General features: G+C 33.5%; 1 protein-coding gene across 5 annotated transcripts in view; it reads left to right on the top strand.

Annotated features, from left to right (window-relative positions):
- The window catches only part of LOC127877838 (uncharacterized), a 15,798-nt gene extending 9,224 nt beyond the window's left edge, over positions 1-6,574 (top strand). For 2 of the 5 annotated variants that reach the window (XM_052424115.1, XM_052424116.1), the window contains exons 4-6: positions 29-103; positions 454-509; positions 3,578-6,574. In XM_052424115.1, coding sequence (XP_052280075.1) covers positions 491-509; positions 3,578-4,872 — 1,314 coding nt within the window. In that variant the 5' untranslated portion in view covers positions 29-103; positions 454-490 and the 3' untranslated portion in view covers positions 4,873-6,574. Of the gene's footprint in view, positions 1-28; positions 104-453; positions 546-3,525 lie in introns of all 5 variants that reach the window. The other 3 variants (XM_052424113.1, XM_052424112.1, XM_052424114.1) reach the window with 2 other exon arrangements.
- The last annotated feature ends 11,274 nt before the right edge of the window (positions 6,575-17,848 follow it).

Raw genomic sequence — 17,848 nt, 5'->3', positions numbered from 1 at the left:
TCCTTAATCGGTTAGCTGTTACTTTCAGGACAGCAAAAAAGGAACAGATGGCCAATTGATATCAGCCAATCAATATTTAACGATAAATCGACGCAAACATGCAGTATGTAATGTATATTTACATTAAACAATTTAAAATATTATACAATTATTTTAACTTAAGAAAAAATGATAATCGACCATGTGGGTGTATGCGTTTCAGAATGTATTTGATTAGTTATCAAAACTATTGGAACACGTTTACCAAATGTATGTATTGATATCTACGTTCATGGCTTTAAACGTTACGACCCTGCTTGCTGAAAGTGTAAACCAAGTAGTAATAGTGGTAATGATATAATTCGTCATAAATCTTTGTAATTTGCATCAAAATACAAAACATTGTGCAACTTTACACTGGACATTGTACATACATTACTTGTTGCCATTAAGTCTGAAATGTTTTACTCGAAGGTATTAGTTACATGATGACTGAAACAGTAGCTGATCGATGGCAGCCAAACCGCGTGGTGAGTAGTGATGAATCCACGCCTACTTCTTACTCGGTTTGACAACTATAATTTACAATTTTGTTATGAGTTTTACCTTAACCTTAAACATTGTGATTTAATTGTGCGACGCGCCGACACCACATTCAAAGTAAACTGTTGAAAATTCCCATAAGGAATGATGAAGATCGGAATAGATCAAAGGAACTAACGCATGCACGGACGGACAATTGCGTTTATTTTTTTAACTGCGAACGGCAGATATAATAATTTTATTAAGCTGTCACAAGGGTATTGAATACGGATACGACTCAGCCCATATTTTCTGTGCTAGCGTTTTTAAAGATCTTGAGTATAATAAAAATTCTTTATTATCCAAATGAATATGCGTTTACTTGTATTCGTGTGTTTAATGATATGTGTTTATGTGTACATGGGCGTTTACATGTTGATGCGTAAATGATAGACGTTTTGGTTTTGTTCGTCATGCGATAACCCGTAAACACGAATGAATTGCCCATTATTGGTTAGTCAAGTACTACTACGGCGGTAAACATTAACAAAGGTTAGACAATATTAATCTAACTAGACTAAGTAAGGTGACCTCTAAATTACCCTTTATATATGTCTTAGTCAAAGTCAATTTCGAATTTGATACACAGATACATTTGAAGGATATACACATAAAGAGAAACCTCGGCTGTACCAGTTTAAATTTGCTATAGCATACCGTCTTACATTTATTTCTAAGACACAAAACACGTGTACTAGACAAAACACAAACATACATAATAAACACAATACATGAATACACCTAAGGTCACCGTCACGGCACATAAATGTGAATAAAACGTATCCTCGTACCATAACGATTCGTATTAAAATCAATAAAAGAGAATGCATTTCAATTTAAATATTTTATTATTGGAAACAAACAATAGCACCAAAACTATAACTGAGACACGATAAAATAAAACGAAACCAGTATCAAGTACATCTTGTATTTGATAAAGAAAGGTTTTAAGATAACGCATTATAGAGTTTAACATTCAGATCACCTTTAAGTTCGAGCGATTCAGGAGTAAACGCAATATAGTTTTCAAATACCAAATTTCAAAACGTGTTTTTTAATTCCATCTTTAGCAACACAAAATAGTACAAAATAACTTAAATTGCCTCTTAAATCGTTTTACGTTGAAATTACTATTACATAACTAAAAACGCAATTCATATAATCATGAAAATAAGTTGACACATACCAGAAATATTCATACCAGATGCCTTTTATTCTGTGCTGTTTAATATACGTCAGTAATTGTAGTGGTGACATTCCCGCGCTTTGCCATTCCCACCCAATGACGTCATCAATTTTAAACACACGCTTTAAAAAGCTATATTCTCGCCGTACTTAAAAATCAAAGTTGTTTTATCCACAGGAGATTGAAATTATATTTATAAATCTAATCTTATAGCTAAATAAAAAAATATATAGTATAACTATAAAGACTACAGGAATGAAACGCAGGCGACCCCGAACCCGCCCATTTTCCAGTAAACAAGGGAAATTACTGTATTTCAAACAAAACACTGTACCGGTACGCAGTTGTTTACCACTATCACTATTTAATTAACTGACAAAAAGAAACAAACACATTCTATTTATTTATAGGAATATTTATTATAACCTATTAAAAAAAGAATATATTTCTTGTTGTTTTTGTTATCGAAGTAAAGTACATGGCAGATTCGCAGTGAATAAAAAAACGGGACGATTGCACGTTACCGGTAAGTAAAAAAGAATGAAAAAGCGTATAATTGTATCGTTGCTAAGCGTAATTGTATCGTTGCTAAGCGCCCAATACATAACACCTTACGCAACACCTATATATCCTTTTTATTCCTATATATTTCCTTAGTATCGGGAGCTACCGCCCCCAAACCCCCGCTTTGTCAATAGAGGTAAACAACTGCGCACCGGTAGAGTGCAATCTAGCCTAAAAAACAACAACAACACGTAATGGATCCGACGATGAGCGGAAAATGTTGAATAATTGTGAATTAAGAGGAAGGTAGTTCACGGTAAGCAGTGTTCGTAGTTTCTTTCACCGGCCTTTTGATTATTATACCATGGGTCGATGTAGGGTACCCTGTTTTTCCAGTAATTTCCCTTGTTTTCTGGAAAATGGGCGGGTCCGGGGTCTGCTGCGTTTCATTCCTGTAGTCTTTATACTATATAGGGGTATTTTTTATTTAGAAATTAGATTAGCTTTATGGATTGAATTTCAAACTCCTGTGTTTTATCTGAAAAAGATTTAAATTATACGTTTTCTTTCAAACATTTTAATGCATAGTTACCTTAATGAACACGTTACTGACACCGTAAAATTGATATAGGGATGCTCTATTTACCATATTATGGTAAATTGCATTTTTTCCCAAAGTGCTTTTTCCTATTATGTCTATAGAATAAGAAAGTTTTATAACGTTGATGATAAAACAATGTTTTAATTAGGTTTATTAAATACGAGTAGAAGTTATGTAAGAACTGTAATGCTATTATTCGTGTACATGATGAGGAAGCTATAAAAACGCTCAAACCGCGGTTTCTACATACTGCGATACTCAGACAGTGAATCATATCTGTATATGACGTAATCGAGTCCCAAGCTTTGCGCCTTGTGACGTAATATTTAAAAGGCTCCGTTCACCATTAAACTGAACCAGACTCGTTATGATAAAATAAATGTGTTGTCAAATCCTGATAAGCACGCGGTTTTTACTGTTTAAGAGCATCATATCCTTTGGATAATAAATAATGTAACAAATCAATGTTAAAATGGTAAACCCGATACATAAACGAAATCAATATTTATATAGACTCAAATTAATACATATACACGTCTATTCGCAAGTTAACAAATTAACGTGTTTTTATTTTCGAATTAAAAATGAGTTCAAGATAACAATTAAAAATATAGTTCACAAGAATCGACATGTATACTAAATGTATGCATTTTGTATTATTGAATTGTTTCAGAAGTCAAATGAAGATTATTCTTTTGAACTCAGTTTGCTTTTGACCTGGTTAGGGTATGGTTCAGAACTACGACAAGCCAGGGTAGATATGTATAAAAAAAGTGACACACAACATACTGCACGTTCAAAATCCGACGCCCTAATCACAGCAGGAAGCAAAGGAGAGGGGCTTTCCTGCGTGTTTGAAAGTGACCGCGACACTATCTTCGTTCTGCATATGGCCATTGCCTTGGAAGAGGGTATTAACCTAAGAACTATACCGTACGATACAACAGTATTCAGGATGGAGACAGATGGCGTTTATCCGGGCCATTGTAAACTTCTTTTTCAGCGTCTATCCCATACGTTACAAGATTACATTCCAAAAGCCCTTTGTGAAGATGGCAGGGGACGTGCGATTCTTAGCAGTGATCTGTTTGTTGATATTAGTTTACCAACTGAGCGTGCACCAGATGAAGTACGCCATAAACGTGCAGGGCCGTCCAGTCCGTGTACGCTCGGCGTTGGCTTGGAAATGGACAGAGTTCCTGTTTTACGATGCCAGTGTCCAAGCATTTTGAAAAGGTGGGCGAACAGACCGCGCTTTTGGCCATCGCCCGAAGTCGTTCAGAAAGTCGTATTAATGGGAGCGTTTGTGTCACCAGTTGGATTTAAAGGAAGCCTAACTAAGAATGTTGAGTGGAGGATTTGTTTTAACGAGGGTGAGAATGTACTGGTCAGCAATTTAAATGACACTCAGATCAAAATGTATGTTTTGTTGAAAATGATTGTGAAATCTGTTATAAAACCACTTCATAAAGAAATCACATCATACACGCTTAAAAACATTGTGTTTTGGGTAGCGGAGACCAATCCACAGGTACTATTTGATGAAACCAGTTTGCTATTTTGGTTACATGAAGGTCTTGGTAAGCTTAGAACTGCAATAACAAAGAAAAATCTGGAATACTATATGATTCCAGAAAGAAATCTCATGGCAAACTGCGATTTGCAAAACGAACAGGAAAAAATCTGGGTTTCGACAATCACAGACATTATCAATGAAGGTCCACGTCTAGTATTGCGATTGAGTAAGCTAAGAAATGCAATTGTTTCGTACCCAGAACCACTACGGTGGTATTGCAAACGCCGAACTGAGTTGGAGATATTGAATCTAGCGTGGCTCAACAGGGATCCTGAATGCAGAGATGAGCGCGGTGTCATGAATGAGTCTGACAATGTATTGAAGGCAATAATGATTCGCCAGACAGCGATAGTGAGGGAAATCCGTGAGACGCTATTCATGGAAGGAATTGCTGTTATGAAGGAAGACCATGAGTATTTAATTCATATCCGAATGCTTATGTAGGAACTATATCAACTGAATGGGATATATTGTCGCCCTGGTGGATGCAGTTTCCATCTAACGATTAATATAGGATACATATCTCTTTTCAAAGGAACTTAAATACGTGGATTTACACGAAATATAGTGTAAGAAATGCTCTTTGTGTCGACAATAATACTCTTATGGTGTTGTAACAGGTAATACAATGATTACGATATAGCGAGTTTAAGCTAATTTCTACAGTGTGAACAAGTTTTTCTATATATTTTCACATAAAGCCTATGTTTTGTATCTTTTGCTGTTATCTGTTGAGCCATTGTATTATGATACATTCGACTGATGCCGATTATGATGGAATTCAGGCGCTGTACGCATGAATGAACAATGTAATTACGAACACCATATGCAGATGTACTTCAATATGTGAATGTCACGTACAGAAAGAATATAATTATTTAGATCTGATTAAATAGTTATAGCGTTAGAAGTAATTACATAACTTCATTGTACACGATACACAAGTAGTGACGACATTACAACTCGTAACTGAAAAGATGTGTACCTGTGCTAATGTTAGATTCGTTTTATTTAGTGTGCAACAGTGCTTTCATATCCAATTCTTTGAAATATGCCGATTGAATTATACAATAATCTATTGCCGCTGTAAATTTGCAGTTCATTTTTATGTCCGTCAGATTAAGGGTTCTTTATACAAACTGTGTAATTGTTTTATGTATTACGATGTGTATGATGACTAATAAGCAATATGTACATTTAAACGTAGCACTGATAAGTCGTAAATGGTCATTTTTGGTAATTATTAAAATCAGTTTCAAGTCTAAATAATGCTATCGCGCGCGTCATTGTAAATGGTATTGTGTTTGGGACATGTAATAAAATAAAATGTAATAAAATAAAATGTAATAAAATATAATTTAAAAACAAGTAATATAATAAAATGTAATGAAGTAAAATGTAATAAAATATCATTTAAAAACAGGTTATAAAATAAAATGTAATGTAATAAACTGTAATGTTCTAAAATGACATAAAACAAAATAAAATGTAATAAAATGAAATATAATAAAATGTAATGTAATAAAATATAATATATTATGTTAAATAGTTTTTCATTTTGTACTATAACATAATGTAAAGTAATGTTATGTAATGTAATTTTTTGAAATGCTATTAATTCAATGTAATAGTATATCTCGAACATATGTTACTCATTTTAGTTTTTAAAAAAATCAGTTTTAATATTAGTAATACTATCAATTCATTAATAGATGTTAAAAGGTGACTTTATCAGCTCCTTCATTTATATATTTTAGTAATTATAATGGTTAAGTGTTGAACAATTTTACTTATATGTGTCTTAACAATCAGTCATCTGATCTGTTAGTATACAAGTTTATTAACGGGTCTGCCACGTGGCATTGCGTATGTGTTCGTCGTGTACCTCATCGGCGTTGTGTTTGCTTTGTTGTTTGAATTGTAGTAGTGTTTATGTGTGTATGATTGCCTTTGCAATGTCAAATCATTTACTGTTTCATGTTTATTTGAAAAGACTGGTTGTACATAACATCAAAACTTATCATTGCAGCATGCTTTATTTTGTTAAATGTTTTATTTAGCCTACTCTGACGTTTAGATATGAAACTATACACTTTTTATTATATATCATAAAATGCTTAATAAACAACGTCATTTGTGTTGTGAAGTGAATTTCCTATTGTTTCATTCACATTAAGAAGAATAATAGATTACAAAATCACTCAATGAAATAGAACGAATATTACAACCATGAACTATGTTTTAAATCATGTATTGTGTGAACGTCTATATGTTTACAATCAATATAAGAAACACGCGGTTCATTTCAATCGCAGAGATAAAGAGAATAAGAGAACTTATATAATAAAATAAAAGACAATGTCCTTTATATTTAGTATTCAATATTGTGTCACAAAATAAATGAGTACATATAATGTAATAAATGTTGCAATTATTCAACCATATGCTTGACATTGTGTAGTTAGATGTATTAACCTCGCCCCTGTCACATTCTCACGAACACCTTTGTTGCCTGTCAATGTATATTGATTGGTCTTCAAAATAATGTATGTTGTGTATAGAGTTCAAACGCATGATATCATTTCTATGTAGTTTTATGATAATGAGCTTTATATGCTTTAGTAAAATAATAATATTCTATTCTATTATGTTCTGATAAAAGTGATAACGATAGTGGAAACATGCCATTTTTGTCGAAGCAATGCAGTGAGCGATTCGTTTGAAATCTTATAAATAAAGGCAACTGTGACGTTCAGTCATATAATTTGCAGTATTGTTTATATATTGCCCAAAACCCAGGACATCAAAGAACATCGTTCATAGAGGAGTGTAAGAACCCACTATGTGCCATTTGTAATAATATGACCCAATTATGAAAAAATAGTAGTCGAATTACACGTTGAAATATGTGTGAAAAACATTCAATGAGACAAAAAGGAAATAGCGTACACATGTATGTGTGTGAAATGGTGCTGCTAATGTTTATTGTGAGAGAGTGCTTCAGTGCAGTGCATTAAATAGCATACATATACATTACAATTTAGCGACAATAGAATCCACGCTACTGATACATTGTATCATTATTAAGTTCTCATTGAAATTTAAACGTTTATATTTGTTATTTTATATAACAAGTGATAAATAGTTTGTAACGATCTTTGAGTATACAATGTAGAGAAAGCTTTACATCATACACTCGTATTTCTATCCATCTACAGACATTCGGAACTTTAACGCTTCTATTGCGAACGAAATAGTACTGTTTTCTGTACTTATTAATATTTGCATTTCGTACAGGCCATGACTTTAATGGTTTCTCATTCAATTAATGAACGCTTAGATAAAAACATTTTTTACTCAGTCAATAATGCGATGATCTTTGTATAAACATATACTAGGCCGTACATGTAAGGTCATTTTGCATACAGATATTCGGGACAATAAACGATATATTTACGTCGTAATTTGTATAAACTCCACTTGAGCATTTACAAATGATTGAAAATTTTAAAACAGTTCATGGATCTTATCGTTAGTTTTCTATACAATGAAAGAAAATTAGAACTTCACTTCACTATAAATAATGTAACCATATTACGCTTACCGTACGGGGTAATAATATCAGCGCATAAGGAAACACTCGAATACATTCATTATTGGTTCTTTATAAAGTTTGCACAATTTTATTTCAATTATCACAATTACCACGCTATATTCAAACAATAGCATACATTATTTAAAACCTTAGGTCATAACCTTTTGAAAAAAATCATCAGCACGAACAAATTCTATGTTTAACTCAAAATATTTACCTTAACAATATCACACCGGAATTAACTGACATAGGGACGTTCTGACGTTCGGAACATGAAAACTAAAGTTAAAGAGTGTGACTCAAAATTAATGTAAACAAGGCTTGTCACCATTGGATGACATATCTAAACGCAAAGTGTGACGGAATTTCAGACAGACGGACAGTGCGATCACTATATGCCTACCTTCGGGGGCATAAAAAGGAGAGTACAAAAATGTTTTATTTTTATTGATTACATATTTAATATTAAAACGATATCATATAGATCTTCAATTTGGAAACACAACATGTTTTAACAGTAAAAAGTCTAAGCATCATGCATGTACTCAACCATGGGTGCTTCATATCAAAATGTCGTGTTATCCAGCTGTCAGGACTTACGGTGTGCGCATTTTTAATTACAGATACCTATTGATAATGGTCAGATTTGACTTTATTTGACTACACAACACAATTATATGGCAGAAAGCATCCAGTGAACCATAATGGATAGATTTAGACATGTAAACGGTGGATGCGCTCTGCGGAATCGGCGTGCGGATGATTATGGTTCTCTTGAGTGGTATGTGCTACGGATTATTAGTTTCACGACTTCTTACTGACCCCACACTGTGTGATACAGGGTTAGTAAATTAATATAAATTTACGACCTTGTATCTCACCGTGCGGGGTCAGTAAGAAGCCGTATAACAAATCTATCTTACCTATTACCCTTCAATATCCATCATCAACGTAATAACAAGATAAACTATTTTTTATATAGAACAGAACAGAAATCAAGTACGACTCATACATAGTTCATCGGTCAGTCTTAAACTTAATAATATACATATCAAAAGGGCACGTGAAAAAAAGATAATAAAGTAATTAGTTGTGTACATACTATCAAACATTATATCATGACAGTGGTATAAAAACACCTTCTTGTTTACATATATGATGTTACTTAACGTTACAATATAAAGAAGTGAAACTCCAGCTGCTGGAGCAGTATTGAATTTTCATTAAAAACAATTAGTTGGTCCTTTATTTAAGGCAAGTGACCGATTGCCCAAACAGTACAAAAAAAACCTTATATTAAACGCTACCGACCTAATATGAAAAAGTAAACAGTCAGCAGTGACCTAGCTGCGTCAATGAAAAACGATTATAAAGAAGTTAGATAAATAAAACAAATCATATCTATCATCATGTATTAACCACTTACAATCGCTGTGTCATTGAAATGCTTGCCTATACATCATTTCAGCTAACGCCCCCGTGGTCTTATTGTTGAGTGTCAGACCTTCAAACAGAATTGTTTATGCACCGATAAGCAATCAACATACGCTAACCATATAACCTATTGTCGCATACAGAATCATTAGGGTCTTCGCCTATACAGTCCCAGATTGCATAAAACTACATCAGTAAATTGAGTTTAAATATTTAGTTCTGTCCATTATTCTATAAACACGGAAGCAGTGTATCATTAGTATTAAAACTGTGTGTGCTGCATTTTTGGCCTTGTCATTTCCTTTAATTGAGCTTAAAGCAATCTTGGCGGCGCCCGTCTCCATGAAATGTGCAACTGGTCTAGCCAATTCGTTAAGATAGGTTCAGATCAAGTTTAACTCAACCAAACTTGAATATAATCAAGGTTTACTTCGTATGTGTATTATTAATTGTGAAGATTCACATAATATTAAAACTTAAATAGACACATGACTCCTGATAAAAAAATTGATATACATTTGGTATATCAAATCTGATGTAGAAATAATGTTGTGTTACGTCTCTAAGCTTTTTTGTTTGCCAAAGCACACGGACTCAAGTCGCGTTTACATATTCGTGATTTCAGTTCCGCTGTGTTGAATCAGTTGCTATTAGCCGTAAACTAGAATATAAGTAGATATAAGCACGGTCAAGATGGCGTCATGCCGCAGGTTGAACGAAGTCCGATATATTAGTATATGTTTGTTACGTGACTTCGATATTGTTGTGTCGACATCGAGACAATGTTGACTATCGAAAGGCCCCATACGATTATTTCAGTAAAATAATGCATCTTTTAACTAAACGATGTTTGATGAAATACAACGTAGTAATATGCACTTTTTAAATTGTAGTGGTAATTAGTTAAGTAGCGCCAACCGTCAAAAAAATGTTTTCATCTCGAAAATATAATTATATATTTAGACGTTCCCAAGTTCTGCACATTGAATTATTTATACTCAATATACTCACTTATTTGCACTAATTTGTCAAAAATAAACATCTAAGTAAACGTAAAAGAATTTACAGAAAACCCTCGGGTCGTTTTAGCTGATGCGTTTCAGGTATCATACAAGATAAGTATTGATGCAAAGCATCAAAGGGCGTCGGGAATTTCAGTGTAAAAGGCACTCAATGAAGTAACATGGAACGATTTTTTTTACTGTAAATATTAATATATTGGCCGATAATTTTAAACAAAATAAAAAAAGATACTGGTATAACCATTATCTATGATTTTGTGTTATAACCCCGAAATAGCCATTATCTATGATGTTGTTATATAACCCCCAAATAACCATTATCTATGATTTTGTGTTGTAACCCCCAACATAGTTTATTTTATTTACATTGGTTTCCTTTTTTACTGGCATCCGTGTGCAGTTTTCATTAATGGAAGAGAACTGTGTAGGTTTTTAAAAATCGGCTTCATTTTATAAGCGTAATTCCATATTTTTCGCAACTTCACGGGGGAGATGATTCTGAACTTATTCTTACGTTGCTCATTTACGATAGGGGTTGAGTACTCATTGATATGAAAACACTGTACAAGTTTTAATCGGTTTACGAACAACCCCCCCCCCCCACCCTCTCACACATATATTTCATGGGCATAATAAAAACAAAAAATGGTTACAATATAACAGCATATTTATTTTAACAAAAATGTCTACATCAAAACAAAAAGTTAGCGTAGAACACAAATAAAATAATTTGATTCTACTGGAGCTCGAACCTTGGGCCTCTCAAATGCGACGCGAGCGTGTAACCACTACACTACGGAACCGCTGAAAAAATCCCCTTCTAACTAAGATATTAATAAGTGACTAAAGTGTAACGGTTATCAATAAAGCAATAAACTGTGTAATTGCGGTCGTCTTGCAAAATTGAAGAAAATACGCGTTAACCAAAACTCGAACAGCAATATTATGCGCTATTGTTAGAAAAACCACACAATAAATATATTTTGAAGATGTTTTGTTTTTATACAAAACCAAAAAATTTCACCGGTTCGCGTTTTTGCCCAGTCCCTGTGATATTTTATTATTGCCTAGTCCCTGTGATCAGTTATTAATTAAAAGAATTAGCTTTGCATTATTGGCAATACATGTTGTTGTAAATGTAATAGGCACAAATGCAGTACTTATTTACACTAATTTACACAAAAAATCACCATTGTGCAAGATATTCTGATAACAAAAATATACATTGATCCGTAAAATAACTTCTCCTCCCATAAGCGAAAGAAAAACGTATTACATACGAGTCGTCGCACTTCAGTGCGACGCCAATAATTAATCACATTAAACACGGCATGTTAATCAACTGAAACGAAATAAGCACACATCTTCTCAGATTTATATTTAATCTAACGGAACTAGAAAGTTTCAAAGGCGTTTCTGGTACATGGAAATATATAAATCGCAATAAAAATTTATAGCGAATACATTTTGATTACGCTCTTGAAAATCGATTCAAAGCCAAGCAACATATTTATTTTTGCGGGTGGTTCTGGAATGATTTCTTATCCTGGCTGGTGTTCTAGAAAATATTTTGGCAGTTAATTACAAATGTATTCGCACTTATCAATGCAATAACAACTAACACTTTAAAACAAACGAGTATGTTGAATATTTTTGTGAATTATTCAAATACTGTTTAATGCGTCGGAAACCCAAAACAAACAAAACAACAACACACTAAACAATTCAATTTCAGCAAGAAAAAAGTAAGCATAACTAAATGAAACTTTTTGTGATTACCTAATGTTATAAGTGCAAATGAAACGTTTGTAGTATACATCGACGATACAACGCATTACTAGGCATTCAAATAAAAGTTTGAAGTGATCCATATTATATATTATTACAGTTTTTTAACCCATTTATGCCTGGTGGACTCTCGCATCATTCTAAATTGAATCAATTTATTTCCAAAATAAGATATGTGTAGTATATTTATTTCTATATTTCTTACATAAATTCCTTTAAGCAAACAGCGCTGACCATGATGAGACGCCGCATCATGCGGCGTATCATCTGGGTCTACGCTGTTTGCCAAGGCCTTTTTTCTAGACGCTATGCATAAATGGGTTAATATAAACGACAACAACAAAGAGCTTCGAACGTCATAGGTTAGTGTTTCGAAGTGCGTACATATTTGTAATTAAGTTTTCAGAATATCTATTATTTGCGTTTGAAATGTTATTATTTATTGTGTTGATAATGATGGCCATAGAAAAGCTCTAACAGGATTTAGACTAAGCGCTCATTCTTTAGAAATTGAAACTGGTAGATACAATAACATTGCTAGAGAAAACAGGAAATGCAAACTGTGTAACAGTAACATGGTTGAAACAGAATATCACTTCTTATTTATATGTACGCTTTATCAAGATTTTTAAATTAAGTATAATATTAACCAATCGTTTTATATTGTCAATAAGTTCATATCTATAATGTCCAGTACTAACTCTAGACAATTAAGAAATATTATCAAATTCATTAACAATGCTATGTAAAAAAGAGAAATGATTACCTTGCTTGTTGCTTCTTGTTAACGTTGAAAACCAATTATGTATTCACGTATTTATGTATTTATTGGCTTCGCACTGAAGTGCGGCGACTAGTATGTAATGCTTTTTTTCGCTTATGGGAGGAGAAGTTATTTTACGAATCAATGTATATTCATTTTTTAAAGAATATCTTGCATAGTGTTTTTTTGTGTGTAAATTAGTGTAAATAATTATTGCAATTGTGCCTATTACATTTATTACAAAATTATTTCCAATAATGCAAAGCTAATTGTTGTAATTAATAACTGATCACAGGGGAAAGATCACAGTGACTGGGCAAATATGCGAAACTTTCTGGTTTTGTATAAAAACAAAACATAATCAAAATATATTTATTTTGTGGTTTTTCTGAAATAGCGCAGACTATTGCTGTTCGAGTTTTGGTTAACGCGTATTTTCTTCAATTTTACAAGACGACAGCGATTACACGGTTTATTGCTTTATTGATAACCGTTACACTACAGTCACTTATTAAGGCAGTAGGTGCCTAGTGAGATCGAGAATAGTCGGTCGATATCGCCGTATTCCGAAAGCGTTTAGGCTATTAGTGATATATACGGTAAAGTCCGGAAATTATACTAAATACACGAAATAAATTTGCATTTTTTATTTAAGAGTTAAATTTGCTTATATCTTTAAGATTTAATTACTATACAATACAAATATAAGTTAAATTAATTCGTTTCATACAATATTTGTGTTCATGACGTCACGGTTGTTGACATTTTCTTAGCAAACTGAAAGTGCGAAATAAAAGCGAGCGATTTGCAAAATCGAAAAAGAAGCAAACACCGATCGACAAGGTTGTGTTCGATAACAATTTATCATTTACCGAGCTCTTCGATGGCGATTTGTGTGAAAATGACTCACGTAAAAGCTATTCGCATTTGCTAAATGACGTGAAAAGAGTAAGCAGAAGTGGGTGGGGGATGGAAGAAGATTGATTGACTCGTTGAGCTGGAAGTTTTGCTAAACAAAACCAGTATGGCCAGTTTTGTATTTTCTGTCATATTCCTTTGACAATATATAACATTGTTGGCGAACTACAAAATTGCCTCAGTGGTTATTTGTACGTTGTTTGTGAAAACCCTGACCGTAGAAAAGTCAACCGTGTTGCTTATGGAAAGCAGCACCATCTCAAGATCAGGGGAATGCCATGCTTTGACGTAAATACCAAGCTTGGAACAGGTATGCATGTTTTCATTTTTCAACCTGCCATTTCTATCAATGTTTAATCACTGTACAATTGCCATTGATCTTTGGTCTTCTTACACATTTTCAGCCCCCTTACAATTCCAAGTGTCATTCCCAGTGAATATTTGCTAATCGTGTAATATATAAGGATACATTCCGGTGTTCATCATATTCAGTTTTCAAATTTAGTTTCGCATTTGTGTTGTTAAATTCAATCGATTGCTCATTCATGTTATTTAATAATGTAACGATGATACGAATGGATTCTATGAAAATACATTGTGACGTCATTATTAAGTAACTACGGTCTTATTTCGTGTTCATGTTTTTATCAATTTTCAATTCTCTTTTCAGCAATGAAAGTCAGTTTGGGCAGGCCGGTGAAGGTAAATAACTTCCTAACCACTCTAAACATAACACTTATTGCAAATAGAAATTTTAAGAAGATGGAGGCTTGTGCTTGGGAGGCCATCAAGAAAATCTCAACTGCGTCGTCTATCAAGGCTGCCGTTGATGCTTATGAGAAAGAAATGGAGTAAGTGTAAGGACTAACTTTTAATACAATGTTATTGACTATTCTGGTGCCAAACTTTAGTATTATTTCTCATCAACTGTCTTCTTATTTCCTATTCCAGATGAACATGAAAAATATTAATAATAATTGTTTTATTAAAGGCACTGAGTTCATAGTTTGGTAAAATTACATTTTTTAAAAGATTGTTGGTAAGAACCCCAGGGCAGGCACATTATAAAAAATATGTGTTATTGTTATTATAAATATTAAAAGCTATTCCAAATATTACAATTTTTTTTAATAAATTCATTACATTTAGTAATAAATCTTATGAAGGAGCATAGGTATATTAAAATTCCGAGCTATTCATGTAAATGGTAAATTCTTTTCACAAGCGATAATTTGAGTTCAACGACTTGTCAATATGTAATGTGCTTGTTGTGCTGAAAATTGATTTTTCTCATAACCAACGGTCATATAAGGCGTCAGAATGAAACTTAAAAGGAAATTATAAAATTCATGAAATAAGCATTGTGTGAATTAAATTTTGTATTTTAGTTCGAGGTACAGTAATGCCTGATATAACTCAGATTGCTGCTGTGCATTTGAAGACGGGTTTTAAGTTCTCGGCATATGTGAAGACAACAGTGCCAATTTCTTCCGAAGCTCAAAAAGTGATTGGCATCTCTGTTGATGATCATGGCATAATGCGTGTAAATGGTGGAAGTGTTGATAGTGTATCAATTAAAACTTCTCTACATGATCGTATGATGTGGCTTGCAAAGTTTCCCAGAGCCATTTTTGTTGCTCATAATTGGCGCAGGTTTGATTTTCCGGTTTTGGTTAGTGCATTGCTGAACACACACTGTTTTGAAACGTTTTGAAATTGTGTAAGCAGTTTTGTTGACTCTTTGCCGGTTTTCAAAAATCGTATCCTGGACAGTCACACAAACAGGAAGATCTAGTGAACGTGTTCTCCAGGCAACCTGCAACGCCCACAGTGCTACTGATGATGTTGAAGCACTGGGATCTTTGCTTAAAACATGTAAAATTATTGACAATGTGGCCAACATCTTTACTGTTACTACAATCCATCATTCAGTTTGTTTAAGTCATAAAAAGCCTTAAAGGCAAAAAACATTAGATTGTTAGACGTGTTGTTGCATAGAGGAGCCTAAAGTGACCAACAGCTGAAAACATTGCGGGATATTGACTGGCCTTGTGTCATTTGAAAGCCATATTTTTTAGTTCCGGAGAGGATGACTTTAGGGATACTTTCATTGCTAAAAACTACTACCAAAAGTCACAAACGCAAAAAAATATTTTATCTGAAGTGGTCCCTAAAATTGGTCAGTTTTTCAGTGACGAAAAGTGACGGAACGAGATAATATGGCTTTCAAATGACACGCGGCCAGTCAAAATCACGCAATGGCATTATACTGATAATAAATTATGTACATCTAGTTGTCATTAATATGGCTGTTTTTATTAAAATATAAGTTGTATATTATTGTGCTACATGTTTAAAGAAACATGATAACTTATACATCTTTATGCTACGTAATATTGGGACAACTTGGACATTTTGTGGTGAACTGCGCCTGTATTCATATGTTGCCTTTTGACTGTATGTGACCTTAAGATTGTATTATTAGCTCGGCTGTTTTCGGAGAAAACTCCGAGGTATTGTCATAGCCTCTTCGTCGTCCGCCGTCCGACGTCCGCCGTCCGACGTCCGCCGTTGTGCTTAAACCTTTACATTTGCTCTAAAATTAAAGTGCTTCCATCTACAACTTTGAAACTTCATATGTACATGCACCTTGATGAGTTCTACACACCACACCCATTTTTTGGACACTAGGTCAAAGGTCAATGTCACTGTGACCTCTAATATAAAACTTTAACTTTGCCTCTGACATCAAAGTGCTTTCACCTTCAACTTTGAAACTTCATATGTACATGCAACTTGATGAGTTCTACACGCCACACGCATTTTTGGGTCACTAGGTCAAAGGTCAAGGTCACTGTGACCTCTAATATAAAACTTTAACTTTGCCTCTAACATCACAGTGCTTCCACCTACAACTTTGAAACGTCATATGTACATGCAACTTGATGAGTTTTACACGCCTCTCCCATATTTAGGTCACTAGGTCAATGGTGAAGGTCACTGTTAACTCTAAATAAAACTTTAACTTTGCCTCTTACATCATAGTGCTTCCACCTACAACTTTGAAACGTCATATGTACATGCACCTTGATGAGTTCTACACACCACACCCATTTTTGGGTCACTAGGTCAAAGGTCAAGGTCACTGTGACCTCTAATATAAAACTTTAACGTTGCCTCTAACATTACAGTACTTCCACCTACACATTTGAAACTTCATATGTAGATGCATCTTGATAAGTTCTACACGCCACACCCTATTTTGGTCACTAGGTCAAAGGTCAAGTTAACTGTGACCTCAAAAAAATAGATTCTGACAAGCTTTCGCAGTCGAGCGTGGCACCCGTTATGCGGTGTTCTTGTTAATGTATTATTAAATCAATATTAATTCAAAGTTAGCTAAATTTCTTCACATGTCATGGTTTATAACTGTAGCTTTTAATAAGCAACTACAAAAACCCAAAAGAGAAGTAATATACAAATTTATACTTAAATTCATTGCGTGAAAATGAATTGGGGTAGGCATACTCAAAGTAACATTTCTTGAGATAGGAACGGTACAACTTCCTGAAAATTCATTCAATGTGTAGAAAATACGTTGTGTTAAATAAAAATGTACAATATATGCATTTTATCACACTAAAAGTGACATAAAACGTAATTAAAATTTCTTGTCACTGAACCATTTGTTGTCGTTTTTGCCATTTTATCCAGATAAGTGCATATATAATTGGACATCAAAGGCACAATTCTCTTTCAATGACACTTTTTAAATTCTGTATCTACTAACAAAATCCAGTCGTGTACGTTTATTAAGTTAATTTTCAAAATATATGTATATCCCATTACAAAAAACTATATATTTTGGATATAGGGTAAATCCATAGAAAACACCCAACT

This window comes from Dreissena polymorpha, chromosome 4 (genome assembly GCF_020536995.1).
Source record: "Dreissena polymorpha isolate Duluth1 chromosome 4, UMN_Dpol_1.0, whole genome shotgun sequence".
Lineage (NCBI taxonomy): Eukaryota > Metazoa > Mollusca > Bivalvia > Myida > Dreissenidae > Dreissena > Dreissena polymorpha.
Note: the sequence above shows the minus strand (reverse complement) of the source record. Positions and strands in the feature narration are given on the sequence as shown.